This window comes from Leptidea sinapis, chromosome 30 (genome assembly GCF_905404315.1).
Source record: "Leptidea sinapis chromosome 30, ilLepSina1.1, whole genome shotgun sequence".
NCBI classification, from domain to species: domain Eukaryota; kingdom Metazoa; phylum Arthropoda; class Insecta; order Lepidoptera; family Pieridae; genus Leptidea; species Leptidea sinapis.
Window position 1 is genome coordinate 3,366,934 of NC_066294.1, and position 16,552 is coordinate 3,383,485.

Consider the following 16,552-nt stretch of genomic DNA (forward strand, 5'->3'; position numbering starts at 1 on the left):
TCCATCTATCCATCTATCATGTATGTTAAATGATCGTACCTAATAGAATAGCAGCACTTTCACTGCAATTTTTTGTCATGTGCGAATTTAAGGAAGTTACACCCCCCTGGAAGTCTCGCAATAAAACACACGGAACACTCGAGTACTCGACAGTAGTAGACACTGACAGTCGAATGACATTTCAACATGGCGAACCGTAGTTCCTATTTTTGCCACTTCACAGATAAGTTGGTATTAATTTTATAAATATACAATTTGTATTGCAATTGAAATTTCTTACTACGGGTATGTTCCGATATGCACTGCGACTACTGTACAGTGTGACGTCAATTTAGTATACTGTGTAGCCGTTCCTTTATAGCCAGTTATATTGGGTACTATGTATAACGCAACCCCGTATACTGTCAGCCGCATTTTTTTACGCAGCATTCAAATGAGTGTATTAAAGTTTTCTAGACCATTAAAAAAAAACTGTTGAGTACTGTCAAATTAAAAAAAGACGTATGGCACTCGGGGACTGCCGCGGTGAAGCTAGTGCATAGCATTTTTTATCAACTTATGCAATTATAATTATTTATATATTTTATTTATGCAGTATTTTTTTTAATAAGATTAATTTAAAAAAAAAACGGGAACTGAGTAAAATTGAGTGCATATCGGAACATACCCTACATTTCGTAATATCTCAATACACGCCCCTCAAGTTGTACTATTATATATTCTTTGCCATAACACAAAGCTATTTTCAGGGTTTTTGGAATAGCAACTTAACAAATGCCTTAATATTATTCAAACTATATAAAACGGCATGGATTGCAATATTTATAATTTTAATTTCTTATATCAATATATTATATTAAATACTATCTGACCCGACAGACGTTATTCTGAAAATAAATAAAAGATAAAATACGAAACTAAAATACTGTTTTTTATGAATTTGTCACTAATATTTCATAACATCAAGAATTATTTCATAAAATATCCTTCCTGTTATAATGAAATTGTTTCACAGCAGAACTGTCAAACCGTGCGTCAATAAATTCTCTCGTAGAAAATATTATGGCCATACAAAAAAAATATTGGAAATAAAAATAATTATGGGTCCCAAATCGAAATTAAAACTATCCTGTCTCTCAAGTTGTACTAAACTGCACTCCATTAAGTAATCCCCATTATTATTCGTTCATCAGTTTAGGAGTTCACTGGAAAGAAACATCGGGACATTGGATTTATATATATTGAGATGATTTGTCAAAAATTTCGATATTTTTTGTAGTTATTATTAAGTGTGAATGTGACGTTATATATCTTTGTCAGAATTATCTTAATTTTATCAATGTTCTCCACACATGTCGTTGATTGAACAAGTAACGTGACTACGGGAAACCCCGGAATTAATATCGACAATTACTTCTGTAGGTAATTTTAAACTTCTCCAATTAATTATTTGTATTCGCTACATTCTCTTCAGGAAATTAATTTAATTTTGTGTACACTTCTTATGGTTTTGCAGCATGTTTTAGTGGCTCCTGAAAAGTTAAGAGAAGTCGCCACCGAAGCTTTGTCTTGGTAAAGTCCTGACATATTTCTCTGGATTCTCCCTTAACCGTCAATCCTAAAATATAAGATTTCTTAAGACACTCTGAACTGCAGCCATTTTATCGTAACCAAAAGGTAGAAGGTACCCATGTCGAATCGTCCTGTAAACACCGCACAAGAAAGCTCAACTACAGCTTGATTATACGTGGAATAAAGATCCATCAGAACCGTACTGGAGAGGAACGCCACACATCCAGATGTTGGGGATAATATCCTAATTTGTAGCGTGTCGTGCAAACGTAGAATGAGGCATCAATATTTTCCCTCAGATAATCAACCTTAACCAGGTTGAAATAAAAGCATTTATTTTCCCAAAATTAATTCCTTTAGAATTCTTATTGATGTAATTTCTAACATACTAGATACTACTACCGCTTCGGAAACAAATGACGATCTCAGAGAGAAGAAGCGTGCGCTCTTTTTAATGAAATATACAATATTATACTGTCATTGCTATTGCTTTAAAATAATCATAATCTAGTTCCAGACTGTCCGACCACTTAGATATTCAACTGTGGAGTAGTAGGATTTACGATAGAGGCCTTTTTAATAAAACATTTAAATTTATTTATAGATTCCTATGCCTGAACAGTGGCTGGACATTTATTATAAAAGAGTATACATTTACCCTTAAAGCTAATATGTATCTTATGGAGCTTACTGGAATTAGTTATAAGCAATCCCTTATGTCTACTGTATTCTCCTTATAATAATGAAAATTACTATTAAGAGCAAAAATGTGGCGTTTTTTGTGAACGTACATTAAATTTTCATAAATGTACTGACAATGAACAGTCGTAATATTTATTTCTTTAAAATTTTCTTTTAGAGACTGTCTATAAACAAGCTGATATATAGCACAAACAGCTCTCTTTTGCACAGCAAACACTATATCAATGTCAGCAGCATGACCCCGCAGTAAAATACCGTACGTCATGATGCTGTGAAAATAACTGAAATACACTAATCTAGCGGTCGCAACATTCGTGTACTCTCTAATCTTTCTAACGGCGTATGCCGCAGAGCTGAGTCTATCTGCTAGTTGGGCAATATGTGGACCCCACTGAAGCTTTATCTAACGTGATACCCAAATTTTACCTGTTCTAAGCTGTCCAAAGGCTTGTAATCAATGAGGTGCGTGAGTTCCTTCTCGACAGACTTCCTAAGCTGGTGCACCTCCTGCCTTGCCTGCGCCAGAGCTCTCTGCCGTGCCTCTTCAGCCAGGATACTCTCAACCGATTCATCGTCCGGGTGTTCACCCATCACCCAAACCTGAAACATATACAAGAAGGTATTTAGATAATGAAAATTCGAGAAAATGTATTGTTTTATTTATCATCATTTCAGCCGGAAGACGGTCCACTGTTGGACAAAGGCCTCCCCCAAAGATCGCCATGACGATCGGTCCTGCGCTGCCCTCATTCAACCTATTGCGGCAAACTTGACTAGATCATCGGTCCAACTTGTCGGGGTCTACCAACACTACGTCTTCCGGTACGTGATCGCCATTCGAGCACTTTGCTGCCCCAATGGCCATCTTTCCGTCGAGCTATGTGCCCTGTCCATTGCTACTTCAGTTTCGCAACCACCTGGGCTTTTATAAGTTTACAGTGTTACAAAATTCGCAAAATTTTCTCTTCATGTATAACGAAAATAAAAAGCTAAAGTTAAGCAGACTATATATCAATTTTAAATAGGAAGTCTATTCGACAGTCTTTAAAAATGGAGGTTAAGTCTGTTTTATGCTAACCTCTGACAGCCTCAAATACTACCCACTGTTGAAGCCGGGCCGGAAGTATTAGTGTAGATACGATTGATATTCGCTTTAATATAAAATAATACAGTAATGAGCAAGTACCCAGGGCTCTCCATCTTCTCCTTGCAGGAACTGAACATGTTTCCTGCTGTTCTGACTGAACTTGGGCTGAGAGTCTTCGTCTTTCACCTTCTCATCCCAAGCGTGCCAGCGGCGGACCTGTGAACAGAAACTGTATTATGAAATAAACTTTACATCATTTATACGTCTAGATCTATATTTTTTAATCTACCCACGCCTTATCTGCGCCATCTTAATACCCCCTAATTTTCTCTGGGTCTTCTACTGCCCCCCCGAAAGTCTCAAACGCCCACAAGGGGGCGTTATCGCCCACGTTGAGAACCTATGGTCTAGGTAGACTGTGACAGCAGTGAAAAGGTGAGGTTGACAGATAACCTCTCTTTTGAGCAATGCACGCACACTAATACAAAGTGACATCGCAAAACAAATCGCGAGTATAAGACGTAGCTTGTCACGAACATTAAAGTATTAAACCTGGCCTGTTTTCATCGGTTGTCTAGCAGCAAGAGGCTCTATCTAAGCCTATATGGTCTCGCATATAGTTAGATCTAAATCCCATCATGTAGTTAACTAATTATAAAGTTTACTTATCAATAACTTAATTTAAAAAATACACTATTAATAAAAGATCGATGAAAGTTCCAACGTAGTGTAGATCTTGTGATCTTGAGCATTCTTCTTTCCTAGAACCTCTTAGGCATATCTTGTTAGTTAAACTTTTTCTTCAACCTGGTTTATTCAGATTTGGTAACGGTATTATAATACCTAGGACATATTATTCGTGATATAAATTATACTGTTAGAAGGAAGGTTTACTTATAGCTCATCTTTTAGAACAGTTTTCAAACTTTGACGGTTATTTACCACACTTAAATACACACATAAGAGTTATAATTAGTACAATTTTTATTGCCGAGTCCATGATAGCGTAGGTATGCTTTGGAAATATCCGCGTTACCCTTCCTTGCACAATTCAGCTTCACACCTCCTTAATCAGTGCGTGTTGTCTCCCACATATGCCTATCTGTTAAAATATAATAACTGTCTTATTCATAATGACTTGCTAAAAAATTGTATTCCTAATCGCATATTAGAGCTAAAACGCTCATTATTACCTATTTTAAGAACTCGAACACAAAAAAACATGGCCGACATCGATCAGCTGTTCGTTAAATAATGTGTTAAATAGCTTCCCGCTCAAAGTTGTTGGATATCCGTCATAGATTAACAACCGACAGACTTCAAAGCTATGATTTTTGAAGTTTGACATCGACTTTGGACAACTAACAAATCATTGACATTGAAAAGATGTCCGTTTCCATTGACAGTTCCTCATTAAATAAGTTAAAATCATGTTTTTCTGTACGAAATGGCAACATTGCGTACTATAGAGACGTATTAGTTATGGAAGATTTATCTAACGAATATGAATATAAGGAATTTTATCGAACGTTCGATAGGCTTAAAATTTGAAACTTAAAGCGTTTTATTATGAATAAGGCAGTAAGTCATTAAAAATATCGAAGCGCAGCATGCACACACGTGTCTATTTGTTTTATAATATATTGTTAGACGTAAGGTTGTAGACTATTAACATTTGTTTAATACAATTCGCTTCCTTATAGAGCCTGTTTCCACCAAATTTATACGAACCACATAATAATATTATCATATTTAAAATAAAGGCAGTTACAGACGGGCGGCATTACCGCTCTTATTATTATTGGCGTGAACGATGTTTTGTTAAATTCCATCCGAAGCAACTAAAATTCACAAATAAATACTAATATCTTTTGTCTCTTTTTGGCTCTAAGAACCAAGAGCAAATAATACTACACCCGGTAAAACTTCTCTCTGGTATTTTTGCTACGGTAACGTTGAAATTGCCGGTTGTTTGACAGCTGTCTTGCCCCACACAAATGGACACAGTAGCAGTTCAGAGGGTAACCTACTCTTACTCTACTCACCTACGAAAGGCTACTAGATAACTTACATGTTGTTTCGAAATGGAATTATAAAAAACTGTTTCATTTAGGCGAATTACATATTTTTTAATTTGTTTTTTTTTTATCTACCCTTGCGTTTATTTAAATATCGCCAAATTGTAGCCCTCTCTGTATAGTGACGTAGGCTTCGGAAAACGTGATACTTCATACCTTTTGTGTACTTAATGTAAGCACAAGGTAGGCCAGGGTAGGTTAGATAGTTACAACAACGGCGCCTATTTCTGCCGTGAAGCAGTTATGTGTAAACATTACAGTGTTTCGGTCTGAAGGGCGCCGTAGCTAGTGAAATTATGGGCAAATGAGTCTTAACACCTTATGTCTCAAGTTGACGAGCGCAATTGGACGTAGTTCCTGAAAAACGTTCCAAGTCACAAGTATCACATTTTAAGGGATTCGTGTTTAAAGTTCAATAAATATTAGTGTATTCCATACATATGCGCTGGGCTACTAAGTCATAGTGTCATTTCAAGAGTGATAGTAGGGCTGCCATTTTTTGTCAGTCCGTTAATATGAATCACATGACCAGTTTTGTGTTCTTAACTCAATTTTGACATGATTGTGGTTTGGAACGTTTTTCTGGAATAACGTCCTATTGTAGTGCCGCTCAGAATTTTTGGGTTTTTCAAGGATCCTGAGCACTGCATTGTAATGGATAGGGCGTATAAATTACCATCAGCTCAACTTCCTGCTCGTCTCGTCCCTTATTTTCATAAAAGGCATCGAAGCAATTGACAAACAAATCTGACGGAAATAAACATTACGAAAATGTGCTGTGAAGTAAGGTAAGTACTTATAACGCTGATATTTCACTATATTGCCACCGAACACGTGCAAGAAGCATTTCTTATAGCAAAGAAAGCGGCGTCATTGCGCGGCCGTCGGTCAGGGCCATAACAATGATCAGTAGAGCACGAACGAGTATAAACAAAAGCATATCAAGTAACTCCTTAATATTATAATGCGAGAGTAAATTTGTTTATTGTTTTGTTCCGCTTTCTTGGGCAGCTGAAGTAACATTTTGCATATGTAATTTTTTATATATTTGAGCCTAATTCTGAAAAATAACTTGAAGTTTATAATGTTTAGTGCGCGTAAGTAAACGTGTACTTGTTTTAGCCTGGAATATTCCTATGAAGTAACTTAATCGACCAGAATGAAATATACAGCTATATAATAAGTAATGCTACTAGAATAAGACAACTTAAGTTGTTAGACAATCTTTAAAATATGACTATTGGGGTTCTCAATTAAATTTATAATTTTACAAATATCTTAGTTATTGTTAAGGCTAAAATATTTTCACCAGAAGGCTTTTTCATTTGAAACCACACATCAAGGGGTTCTTTGAAAATTTCTATGTTGTTAGCCACGGAGGAGGTCCCTCGTTACGAGTGCCAATCTTGAGTGCAGTATCCATGTCATGGTAATAAATCAAACAGACTTCCACAAACAATGACATTCTTTACATATATACATATCATTCAAAAAGTGTGCTTAAAAACAATTTAAGTACACTCCTTACTCGTGTGTCAGCTATGTGTCAATCAACAAGCCTAGGTGTGCTATAAAAAGTGCTTAAATAATTTAATTAACGACTCAGAAAAAGATGGTGTGACTTATCATCGGTAAGGTTATTTTATTTATGTAAGATTGATATGCAAAAAGCGGAAGTAATTTAATAAAACGAATATTTTTTCATTAAATATGGTACAATATTATTGACAAGTCCCCAGACAAGACCCTCTTGTCAGAAATGGAAGATGAAAGGACACAGTCAGAAATTAATACAATAGAGTCGCTCTTTTTAACCGACTTCAAAAAGTACCCGACAAAAGACTTACAACTCCACTTAGCCGAGTAGTATGTATTATAAGTTTATGTCTGTTCCTGGTGTTAACATTAAGGTTATGACAGTTTCTAACAAATTCACTTATGTGCCTATGTACATACATAACATTATTAAGAATATATTGAGGGGCAACAGTCAAGATTATTTTAAATAAAAATTTTCCTCTCAATGATTTTTTAGGACCTAGGTAATAAATAGCGCGAATAGCCCTCTTTTGCAGTACAATGGTATTGATATCGGCAGCATAGCCCCATAGCAATATTCCTTTACTTCTGGTCCCATGTTTATTGCTGCTATGAACGTTAACCTATATATTATCAGTCAAGCGAGATACACTATACCTAGCATATTACTGGATAAGGATAAAAGATTAAAATTCAATAGCAAGATTTCAACCAAACAAAAAATACAAAGTACAAGTTAGTTAAAAGCTTGAAAAATAGAATCTTGTGTAATCGCAAAACAGATAACTAGCTCGAGTCGAATTCTATGATACGAACAATTATGTCGAAGTGAACGGTAAATATTTCAAAGCGATTATCGTTAGTCCAAACCTAAAAAGCCTTGAGCGCGTATAATACACGGATATCTCGCCTATATTACCGGCGTGACTAAAACGCATGAAATCGGAAAGGATACAGCCTGACAATGCGCATTGATTGAATTATTTTAGCAATAGATTACTCTTTATAGTAATTCTTATCGCTTGTGAAACAATTCGTAAGGTTTATTCAATGAAAAGAAATATGTCACTTACATGAGAACATAAAAATATGATATAATAATTTATCCGCCGTTCTTTAGATGTTCAGTACATACATATACACATTATAGTACTTATTCTTCTTCACAAAATTTAAGATTACACACTTTTACAGGGCACTGTCACATAACAAACAATTTCAGACATGTGTTTTATAAAAACTTTGAAACAATATAGTCTGATAGCTCACGTTTAAATGTTTTTAGTGACCTAATCTTTTTGAGAGATGAAGGTAGACTATTAAAAAGTTGTGCGCCCTCGTAAATAAACATACGCTTGCCGTAATTTGTTCTTGTCTTAGGTAGTATCAAGTAGCTGGCTCGTCTCGTGCTGCGTTTAGACGCATGTTTAGTTTGGGTGAGTAAGATTGATGTATGGATGGAATTATGTAGAATTTTTTGTATCAGTATACATGTATGGTATGTGTAAAGTTGTTTTATGTTCATGAGGTTAGTTTGTTTGTATATTTTAGAAGTAGGTGTTAAATAAGCGAAATGGAATAACATTTTTATGAGTCTATTTTGTATTGTTTGCAATTCAGCTAACTTGGTTTTTTGAGCACTGCCCCATATTTCAATTAGATATGTAAGGTGTGATTTAACTAATGAATTATAGATAAGTATTCTAACTTTGCGGGGTATCGAACGAACTATGCCACGAAGTGAACCCAGCAGAGAAGAGAGTTTCTTTTGAACATATTCAATATGGGCGCCCCATGTCAGTTTACTGTCCAATAGTAATCCCAAATATTTCTCAACGAGCTTTTCTGTTAAGGGAACATCATTTACTTTTAAGGGTTTATAGGGAGGTATTGGTTTGTTCTTCGCACTAAAGATAATATAAGAAGTCTTTGTACCATTAATTGTAAGTAGATTTGATTGTAACCAATTGGAAAGAACATTAAGATCCTTTTGCGCATGTTGGGTAATGTCATTGATGGAAGCCCCAAAATAGAAAAGACAGGTGTCATCTGCATACAAGGTTATATGACCATGTAAACCTAAATTAACGATATCATTTATATAAATTGAGAAGAGTAGGGGCCCCAGGATTGATCCCTGTGGTACACCAAAACTAACTGGAAGGGGTTCACTTTTGTAGTCGCCAATTTTTACAATCTGTTGTCGATGACTGAGGTACGATTGGAAAACTTTAAATTCTTAAACTATTTAATCGCTCTATGCAACGTTGATAGAGTTTATGATACGATGTTATTTAAGATTTCGATTAAATGCCACCTATAAAACAAAGACACCAATATACAAAGATATTTTATACAAATTAATTTATCATTATATCAACTCTGCATTTTCAACATAAGACAAAATCAATATAATATATTCATTCACTCCCTTTGACAACAAAAAATTGATTTACGATGGGAAGACTACAGCAACTGTCAACTTCAAATGTCACGAGGGGCTGCTGAAAACCGGTGTTGTGTTGGTGTCTTCTGCACTTACCAACAATATACTGTGTCAGCTCCTTTTAGCAAGATATCACGCGCCGCAAAGTTCTTAATTTTTTCTTATGTTATACAATTTTATTTTTATTTCTTTTTGTAATTTTTGTTACCTACATCATTTAATTTAGTATTTTTAAAATTGTAATTAATACAGTAAATTGAAGGTGTGTGTTTTTGATCGCTAATAAAGTGTTTTCTATTCTAATGATTCCTAATACCCAATCACCTGTTCCTCTCTCATTTTGCAGAAGAGGGTTTGTTTCTGTGTTTCATCCAGCTCTGCGAGTATCTCCGGATCTACCCACATGTCTCGCAGTATCTGCTGCAGCATTGTGGATATTCTGAAACAAAACATAAATATAGATAAATGTAAGTAGTTAAAACAGTACACTTACGCGATAGATTTTTTTATGACGGTAAGAGACCGACAGATGGGGCCGTTGGGGCAGTAAAATGGCGACCACGTACCGGAAGACGCAATGTTGGCAGGCCCCTCACAAGATAGATCGACGATAATATATCGCCGGAATACATTGGATGAGGGCAGCACAGGACCGATCGATGGTGGAGGCCTTTGTCCAGCAGTAGACGAATTCCGCCTGATGATGATGATGAAGGGACGAGATGATCAGGACGTTCAGCTGATGGTAACTGATACGCTCTACCAATTTTCCTCACTACCTGCTACTATTCTACTAACCCAAGATTCTTGAAAAATTCTAAGCGCAATGGCTAGTGCCGCTGAGAGCAGTTGAGACATAAAATGTTAAGTCTCATTTGCCTAGTAATTTCACTAGGTACCGAAACCCCATAAGGTTTACACATTTCTGCTTCAAGGCAGAAAAAGGCACCGTTGTGGTAACCATAATCTGACCGGCGTCCTGTGCAAAGAAGCCTCCCTCCCACTGGTAAATGCCCCATGTCGCCTCTGGGACCTCCCTATTCGTTTTATGCCCCGGGGAAGCACTGAACCTAGCAATAAATCCTATGAATAAGCTTAATCATCGAACGGCGACGGTATGACAAAACTTTTAAGAATTCCAATCTGTAATTTTATCTCACAAAATAAAGAAAGCGATACACAATATTATCACTGAACGATATTTGGTGTCAATGTCGCAGATAAAAATTTGACGGTCGTGAGAGAAGATAATCTTGTTTTTGCGTCGTCGTACAATACTTTACAGATAAAGTGTAATTTACAAGAAGCTAAGAGTAAATATAATTATTTTAGGCGTATGTTATCACGCGGTGTCTTTTCTACTCAAGCTATTTCGCATTATGCCAAAGAATATGTAATCGTGCAAGTACAGAAGTTACACTCCGCAAAATCAACGAAAGAAATAGGGACTCTAGCGGCCATACAATAAGGTGTAAGTCAGATCACACAGCACTAGTAACCTACATTTTTATTCACCTAGAAGTTGCCGCTCTTTCTATCGCGTGACTCCGCTACTATCGCTCTTCTGACGACATTAGGGTTGTCTTCTTTACCTAAAACTGTCCCTACCTAGTATAAGGTCACCTAATAAAAATAGCTCAGTTTTTTCTATAATACAAATAGCTAAGTAATCGTAATTTTAATACAATATTCTTTCGCTGTCAAACCTACATGAGTTAAAGATAGTAAGTAGTAATGAAGGAATGAATGAAGTAAATACTTAATCTATATATATATATATATATATATATAAATGAATTGCTGTTCGTTAGTCTCGCTAAAACTCGAGAACGGCTGGACCAATTTGGCTAATTTTGGTCTTGAATTATTTGTGGAAGTCCAGAGAAGGTTTAAAAGGTGAATAAATACGAAAATGGATTGAAATAAAAACAATAACTTTGTTTTTCCTTTGATGTGTCCCCCGCCATTAAAAAATCAAATTGAAAGAATAGCTTAAAATAAATAACTAATTAGAATCTTTATATCTTTTTTACTTTCTCAGGAGGTAAAAAACAAACTTAATTTTAGCTACCTACCATTTATATGGGAATACAAAGTTTGCTGGGACAGCTAGTAGGAAATAAATAGGTAGCTTAATCACTTTAAATTAGATTGTTTCAGCGCCTTTAGGAAGATTAAAAAAAAATTGGATCGCAATGACCTTTAATATGCTTTGCTTTATTTATGTTTCTCCATTTTTAAAATATCGATCGGATCTGCGAAGTAGGTGACAACAAAGTTCGCGCGTGCCTCACTGCCCGCTCTTGAGTCCCTACTGGCCGCCGCACGTACTTACTTTTTCGATACCTACACGGGGAGTAAGACAGAACTGGTTATGCCGTGATTACCATCTCGTACACCAAATAGTGGCCAGAAGACCCAAGAAGCCCGTGAGTTTTGTCATAGAAGCGGACGAAAAACTGTACCTTGGGTGACCCCACCCTCAATAGCCCCATTAAACTTTTATAGTCTAGTTAATAAGATATAAAGAGGCAAATTTTAAGGTATTTTAATAAGTTCGTTCAACTTTGAAGAACGCGTGGTAAGTACCACGCGTGACTTTGAGCGGGATAGCGTCGTCTAGAACCAAACTATCCAAGCGGGCAAGCACCTAAACCCTATCAATAGCATATATACAAATAGAAGTATTTTATTAATATTAAAGGTATGGTGGTGCATAAGAGATGTATTAAATTGAATCTCTATTAAGTTTTTTAATACTTTTGAGTTTTTGAGGTCAGCTTTTTAGTTCTATTGGTCTATTTAATAGGGGGTCAAATTACAAGGGTATTACTAGCACTTTGCTTTTGCTTTTAAGTCTTAATTATTAAAATATTCAAAAATTACAAACAGAACTTTATTTTATTAGTATCGGTAAAATACTGGCATCATCATCCGTAAGACGCGCAGCCTACATCCATCCGTATTCCAACGATCTTGACCATATTGTCGGTCCATCTTGTGGAGGAGAGATGGAAAGTATGAGAGTGATATTGAAAGAAGAGTGAATGCAGGAAACATGGTGAATGGAGCTTTGCACTCCTTTATGAACAGTCAGAAGGTGTCTAATAAGGCTCGCTTGGCTGTGCATGAGGGGGTGCTGGTTCCAACACTCATGTACGGAAGTGAAAGTTGGGTATGGCAGAAGAAACATGAAAGCAGAATAAATGCAGTTGAGATGAGAGCGTTGAGAAGTATGATAGGAGTTACACTGAGTGACAGGATAAGAAATAGTGAGATTAGAAAACGTTGTGGTCTGAAAGAAGATGCTGTGACAAAAATTGAGAAAGGTATGCTGAGATGGTTTGGACATGTCGAGAGAATGAATGAAGAACGATTGACGAAGAAAGTATATAAGGCCAGTGTGAATGAAAGTGTTGGAAGGGGTAGACCTAGGCGGACGTTTCAAGATCAAATCAGGGACGTCTTGAAAAAAGGCCAGGTCAAGTTTACACTAAACCGGAGAGCATGTATGAAAGGAATAATGAAAGTGGACGAAGCGAAAGAAGTATGTAAGGATCGTAGCAAGTGGAAAGAAGTGGTCTCTGCCTACCCCTACGGGAAAGAGGCGTGATTTTATGTATGTATGTATGTATCTTGTGGAGGGCCTACCAACACTACGTCTTCCGGTACGTGGTCGCCATTCGAGGACTTTACTGTCCCAACGACCATCTGTCCATCGAACTATGCTAAACTACTAATAAAATAATTTCAATATTGCTTTTAAAATTTGTAGTTACACTAGGTACCTTAAAATAACGTATAAATAATTAAAATTTAAAGGTATTTGAAAAAATATGATATGACTTTGGAAAAAAGTCTTCGATTTTTTTTTATTAGACTGTTTATTACAAATACATAGTTCACAACCTGGTTGGGATACTTGTAATATACAAAACTTAAGCATACTGTTATTAATGTCATAATCACTTACATATGTATATACATTTAAAAATAATCAATACAGATTAACTTACTGTTAGTAACAAACCACAACGATAAAGACTATTGCTTGGGTTCTCAGAATAAAGAACAAAGGACAGACAGACAAACAGAGGATGTCGCGATATGAATGTCAATGGTAACACATACATTAGTTATAATAACATTATGATATTTGTTTTATGTTCAAACAAATCTTATAATTATATTTTCAATATTAACTATTTACATTAAGTTAAAACTATAATTAGGGGGACCAAGTGTACCAAGAATACTGGCAGCATTAACTAGGCTGATTCCCTAAGTTACTAAGCTATGTTTTACGTAAGTAAAGTCTATAGATCTCAGCGTGCAAGTTTTTTGTATTCATAAAATTGCAATACTTTAATTATTATCTATTATGGCAATACCTCTATTCTCAAGCTATGGTATAGTATGGTATGGTATGGTATTGAGAATAATAATTATCGAGAATTTTAATTATGAAATATGAGATTAGTTATTTTATGTATTTATAGTCTGTGCAGTTGTGATTCCGCTATTCCCCGCTAGAGTGATAGTGTTGTGACAACTGACAGCTGTCAAATCTTAACTTGATGTTGTTTCGTAAACATTAGTGTTCTGATTCATTTGTCGTTCTTAATAAATGCAATTATTAATTAAATGATAAAGTAGTTATGCAAGAACATTGTAACAGTGCCTAAGAGGCGCTCAGCGTGCAAATTTTTTCAAACCCGTACGCTCCTTTGTCCTCCTTATCCGTAAAAAAAACAGGGAATTTAATTTTGTAGCCACTAAAGCAGTACCAAAAATTCAGCATATAACTGCACTCGATGCCGTATATGAATCTTCTTACCATACATACTCAACGTAAATCAATGTATACAACTACGGATTCACGTTAACGAGATGTTTCCGTATTCGTGACGGCAGTTAACAACAGTTCCACCAAAACTGGGTTAGTAACCGCGACCGTAGCGGTACACGGCGGTCATTACTTTTGCTTTTATTAGTTACATGCTTTTTCACACTACTTAGTCTGCATGGACTTCAATATACCTGGTCTGGCCATAAATACTGTTACAATTAAAAATAAACAAAATATTACATTTGAATTTGGAATCTGTCATTTTATATGATTGTTCATTATCTCTTTTGGCGCCAATACATTGTAGAATATTTTGCGATATTAAAATGGAGTGGGGTGATTAAGAGAACCGAATCGCTGTGATTGCATTACACAAAGTAGGTATGGAGCCAAATGCAATTTTTTAAACTCTCCATACGCTTGGTATTAGTAAAATGTTTGTGTTTTATAGGCAGACGATATCGTTATCATGACAGAGACCATGGAAGACTTAAGCCATATGCTCGATGGTCCCAAAATGAACATGGACAAGACGAAGTCCAATGTCCATGTCGCACGTACTCCCATAACAATTGGGAACTTTACTCTTGAAATTGTTGATGAGTTCGTCTACCTCGGCCAAACAATCCAGTTAGGCAGGTCCAATTTCGCGAAAAAAGTCACTCGTCGAATCCAACTCGGATAGGCAGCGTTCGGGAAGCTCCATAAAATCTTCTCGTCCGAACTCCCACAGTGTCTGAAGACGAAGGTTTTCAACCAGCGTGTGTTGCCAGTGAAGACTTACGGTACGCAGACGTGGTCGCTATCTATGGGCCTTATGAGTCACTCGATCGACTGATCCAATCAGAAATGAGGAGATCCGTAGGAGAACCAAAGTTACCGACATGGGCCAAATAATTGCGGAACTGAAGTGGCAGTGGACAGAATGGCGACCACTTACCGGAAGACGCAGTGTTGGTAGGCCCCCCACAAGATGGACCGACGATCTGGTCAAGATCACCGAAATACGTTCGATGAGGGCAGCGCAGGACCGATCGTCGTGGAAATATTTGGGGGAGGCCTTTGTCCAACAGTGAACATCTTTCGGCTGATTATGATGATTATAGGATCTAGTAAGTTAAAAAATATCGAAAAATAGGTTTAAATAAATATTGTCCATCGACAGACATAGGTAAACTACCGTTTTATAATATGTTTTTATGCTCCGGAAGTTCGGGTATTTGCTTTGTGTGTCAATATGACTTGACATCTGTGTCATGAGACGAACACGGTAGCAGATAGTAACGTAATGGTTACTTCTGATAGGCTTCGTAATTAAAAAACTATTTACGTTTCGTCTGTCGATTAGCATGATGATGACGTCATTTGTTCATGTCATGGTAAATGATAGAATTGTCAAATAGCAGAAAGTTGTCAATGCATTGATTAGAAATTTTCATATGAAATTATCAATTCAATTGTTATCTTTCCACTTTATTTTTGAACTATGCTTTTTTTTAATTAATGATATTAAATACAGCAAAACATTATTTGTCATTTTTTATCCAAAAAAAACCTTTGATTCCATATTGTTTTAGTAATTTACAAATCTATATATATATATTATATGGATCTATATCCATCTTTTCAGAAATCCTATATCTATATATAGGATTTCTGAAAAGATGTTAAGTCTCATTTGCCCATTAATTTCACTAGCTACGGCGCCCTTCAGTCCGAAACACGAAAATGTTTACACATTGCTGCTTCATCTTTTATATATTATAGGTGAACAAAACACAATTGAAAATTCACCTTTCTATAGGTGAAACAATTTAATAGTTTTAATATGTACTACGTTTTGAACGAAAAAGCTGAAGGCATTCAAACGTCCAGTCTACTGTATGTTGTATCTATGCTCTACAACTTTTTAAATAACAGAATCATAGGTGCGGCTGCGAGGTTATTGGCAGCACATTGCAAATATGATTTGCAAGTCACATTGTTGGGAGCAGGTATTGAGACACAAGGAGTGCCCTTGAGCGAGCACGACGTAGGTGGGGCCCACTTTATGGCTTAGAATCCTGTACACATGTTGCAACATGCAATACCGCTTGTTGGCTAAAGTTTCATTTTTTTTTATATAAGATGCATAAGATATTACAAAACGGTAGTACAACACAAGGGTAAATAATAATATGGGACGTAACTTAGTAAGGGTTTAACGGTAATAAGATTTTTTTTTTAATATTACATTTTATAAAAGGCTCCCATAATACATCAGAAAACAGCGCTGCATG

General features: G+C 36.0%; 1 protein-coding gene across 1 annotated transcript in view; it reads right to left on the reverse strand.

Moving 5' to 3' along the window:
• Positions 1–16,552, reverse strand: part of LOC126973885 (SH2 domain-containing protein 4B-like) — a 65,335-nt gene that overhangs the window by 10,700 nt on the left and 38,083 nt on the right. The window contains exons 2-4 of the mRNA XM_050821245.1: positions 9,749–9,863; positions 3,461–3,577; positions 2,701–2,874 (exon numbers count right to left, since the gene is read on the reverse strand). Coding sequence (XP_050677202.1) covers positions 2,701–2,874; positions 3,461–3,577; positions 9,749–9,853 — 396 coding nt within the window. The 5' untranslated portion in view covers positions 9,854–9,863. The remainder of the gene's footprint in view (positions 1–2,700; positions 2,875–3,460; positions 3,578–9,748; positions 9,864–16,552) is intronic.